This window comes from Bos mutus, chromosome 5 (assembly GCF_027580195.1).
Source record: "Bos mutus isolate GX-2022 chromosome 5, NWIPB_WYAK_1.1, whole genome shotgun sequence".
Lineage (NCBI taxonomy): Eukaryota > Metazoa > Chordata > Mammalia > Artiodactyla > Bovidae > Bos > Bos mutus.
In genome coordinates this window covers 73,699,621-73,703,505 of record NC_091621.1, presented here as the reverse complement: position 1 = coordinate 73,703,505, position 3,885 = coordinate 73,699,621, and the positions used below count along the sequence as shown (strand labels likewise).

The window sequence follows — 3,885 nt, the reverse complement described above, 5'->3', positions numbered from 1 at the left end:
TAATGAATACTGGCCTCTTAGAGTGAGCTGGAAGTCTTTCTTGCTCTTCTGTACTTGGGGAGAGTTTGTGAAAGGTTTAACTGTTATTTGAATGTTAGTAGAATTTCCCAGGGAAGCCCTCTGATTATGTGAATATTCATCAGATTTGTTTTTCAATTTAAGAAACTTATTCTACTGTGTTAATCTGATTTATCTCAAATATAGCTGGGATGTCATTTCATGTTTGTGTGTATTGTCCTACTTCACACATATTTCTTTTCAGTTCAGTTTAGTTCAGTCACTCAGTCATGTCCAACGCTTTGTGACTCCATGAACTGCAGCACGCCAGGCCTCCCTGTCCATCACCAACTCCCGGAGTCTACCCAAACCCATGTCCACTGAGTTGGTGATGCCATCCAGCCCTCTCATCCTCTGTCGTCCCCTTCTCCTCCTGCCCCCAATCCTTCCCAGCATTAGGGTCTTTTCCAATGAGTCAACTCTTCGCATTAGGTGGCCAAATTACTGGAGTTTCAGGGGTTTTTTTTCACTGCCACATTTTATTCCACAGTATAATAATGAGGGTTTTTAGTTTGGCAGAGCTGGATGTGGATTCTAACCACAAATCTTACCAGCAGTGTGAGTTTGAACTGCTCTTTTTCTTATTTTTCAGGAACTGGGATAGACTGTGGATCAACCCGTGACTGAGGAGCTTGTGTGCTCTCTGTGGTCCCCCTGTTCCCCAAAGGCCATATCCCTGTAAGTTACCAAGCCTTTTAGTTTTGGTTTTCTTCTGTCTCCCCTCATTTAAACCTCCATCTTTGAAAATCTGTTGAAGAAAGTGAATGAAACACTCACTCAGTCCTCTGTTCCGCCTCACTTCCCACTCCCTAAAGCCCACATCCACTACCAGCCTAACACCTGTCCACCTAGTGCCCCCTTGTCCACGGTGGCTCCCGTCTAGCCATTCTCCCTTGACAGGCATAATCTCTTTCAAAGAAAACCATCTTCTGTTACTTTTCCACTTAAAACCTTATGCAAACTTACACACAAACACTGTACATACAGACAATTGCCTGGTACACAGAAAAGTGCTCAAATTATAGTGAAGTGAATAAATATGTGATATGAAGAAAACAAAAATAATAAAATTGATTTTAAAAGTCCAAATTAAATGGAAGTTTCATTAAAAGAAAAGGCATAGCAATAGTATAAAAAATAAGAACTATTTGAGCATAGTAACTAGTTTTGACTCAAAAGTTGATTAAGGATTACTGATTTGGGTCTCTAGAGTGTCAGAGCTAAAAGACACAGATGATTAATCTTTGAGAGAATATATTAGTGGTCTGGAAAAAGTAAAATTTTTACAAATTTTTGAAAATAGTAATTTTATCGGAGTATAAATTTAACACGTGATCATTATAGAGAAGCATCTCAACTGGCCAATGAAATGACCTCTGGAACATCAGACTGCAATTCCAAGAGTAGACAGAAGAAACTTGCCCTCCTATGATCTAATCAGTAAATTCATATTCCTATCAAGAAACATCCATTTGGTAACTCCGTGATGGTCCAGTGGCTAAGACTCTGTGCTCCTAACTCAGGGGGCCAGGGTTCATTACCTGGTGAGGGAACTAGGTCCTGCATGCCCCAGCTAAGACCTGGTACAGCCAAATAAATAAAACTAATACATATTTTTGAAAAAGAAACATCAGTTTTACATACCACAGCCTTGAAAAGAAGAGAGAGGTGACCATAATCCTGTTATCCCTTCCTAAACAGGCAGCTTCGGAAGAGTCCAGTGGGGGCCATGCCTGGCGCCACCATGGACATGGACCAGGATGACTTCGGGAGACCTGCCGAGTGGGGTGACCAGCAGCCAGAAGATGGTGTGCTGGGAGAAGAAGATGCCCAGGTCCAGCAAGAATGCCTGCAGAAATTTTCTACCCCAGATTATATCATGGAGCCCTCTGTCTTCAACACTTTGATGAGATATTTCCAGGCAGGAGGGTCTCCAGAGGAGGTGATCCGCCTCTTATCAGACAACTACACAGCTGTGGCCCAGACCATCAACCTGCTGGCCCAGTGGCTCATTCAGACTGGGGTGGAACCAGTGCAGATTCAGGAAACAGTGGAAAACCACTTGAAGAACTTAGTGATGCAACACTTCGACCCCCGCAAAGCAGATTCTATCTTTACAAACGAAAGGGCAACCCCCGCCTGGCTGGAACAAATGATTGCACATCCCACCTGGAGGGATCTTGTTTACCAGCTGATGGAAGCGCACCCAGACTGTCTGATGCTGAAATTCACGGTCAAGCTCATTTCCGATGCAGGATACCAAGGCGAGATCACTGGCGTGGTGGCAGCCTGCCAGCAGCTGGAAGTGTTCTCTAGAGTTCTCGGGAGCTCTCTAGCTACCATTTTGGATGGAGGAGAAGCCAACCTTGCAGAAAACCTGCCTCAGTTTGCTAAGATGGTGTGCCACGGCGAGCATACATACCTGCTGGCTCAGGTCCTGATGGCCGTGCTGGCCCAGGAAGGCCAGCGGGGCGGGGCAGTGCGCAGGGTCGCACAGGAGGTCCAGCGCTTCGCCCAGGAGAGTGGCCACGATGCCAGTCGCATCCCGCTTGCCCTGGGCAGAGCTGCCTCCTACCCCCGGCTGTGCCAGGCCCTGGGGGCCATGCTGTCCAAGCAGGCCCTGAATCCAGCCGACATCACCGTCCTCTACAACCTGTTTGTTACCAGCAGGGACCCGCCTCCTGTCGAGCTCATCCGGGTGCCAGCCTTCCTGGACCTGTTCATGCAATCGCTCTTTAAACCTGGGGCCAGGATCAACCCAGACCACAAGCACAAGTATATCCATCTCTTAGCCTACGCGGCCAGCGTGGTGGAGATCTGGAAGAAGAACAAACGCCTGAGCATCAATCAAGATGAGCTGAAGGCAACAGCGAAGGCTATTGAAACTGTTCACAATTTGTGCTGTGCTGAGAACACAGGGGCAAGCGAGCTCCTGGCCGAGCTGGGCACCCTCTATAGGTGCATCAGATTTCCAGTGGTGGCAGTGGGTGTGCTGACGTGGGTGGACGGGACCGTGTCAAAGCCCAAGTTCTTCGAGCAGCACACCCACCCCACTCCAGTGCCCCTGGCCCTGCTAGACGAGGTCAGCACCTACCATCCCCTCCTGCACCCCCATGTCTTGCAGCTACTGATCAAGCTCTTGGAGACTGAATACCCCGAGCTAGATGCCATGAAGCAGCTTAAGGTGAAGAAGATCCTCCTGAACAGGATGGTGCACCTGCTGAGTTGCGGCCATGTGCTCCCTGTGGTCGCCTACATCCGCAGGTGTCTGGAGAAGCTGGACACCGACCTGTCTCTCATCCGCTACTTTGTGTCCGAGGTGCTGGATATGATCATCCCTCCCTACACCTCTGACTTTGTGCGGCTTTTCCTGCCCATCCTGGAAAACGACAGCATTGCCAGCACCCTGAAAAGGGCGGGTGAACATGACCCTGTGACAGAGTTCATAGCTCACTGCCAGTCTAACTTCATGCTGCTGGACTGAGTCAGAGCAACACCAAACCCACAGCAGAACATTCCAGCAGACCTACTGTGGAGAATCCTTTTGCAGAAGCTACTGGTGAAGAGACCCCCAGTCAACACCTTGGAAATGGGTTCTGATGGGAGGAGGTGGAGAATTTCTGTAAAAAAAAAAAAAAAGAAAAGAAATGTTAGCAATCTTAACAAAGTTAACTTAGCTTTTTTCACAAGACCTGATTGTTGACTTCATATTATTGTAATTGCTTTAATTTTCCAAGAACAAATAAAAGTCTTTCTACAGTTGGAAAGTGTACATTCTGGTGTTGGCTTTCTGCTGTGTAAATAAAGCACTTGGGTCCAAAAAATAAA

The 3,885-nt window shown here is 47.3% G+C and overlaps 1 protein-coding gene across 1 annotated transcript; it reads left to right on the top strand.

Moving 5' to 3' along the window:
• The first annotated feature begins 1,786 nt into the window (after positions 1-1,786).
• On the top strand, positions 1,787-3,541 carry LOC102286519 (negative elongation factor C/D). The gene has a single exon (XM_005887718.2). The coding sequence runs from the start codon at positions 1,787-1,789 to the stop codon at positions 3,539-3,541; it is 1,755 nt and encodes a 584-aa protein (XP_005887780.2).
• The last annotated feature ends 344 nt before the right edge of the window (positions 3,542-3,885 follow it).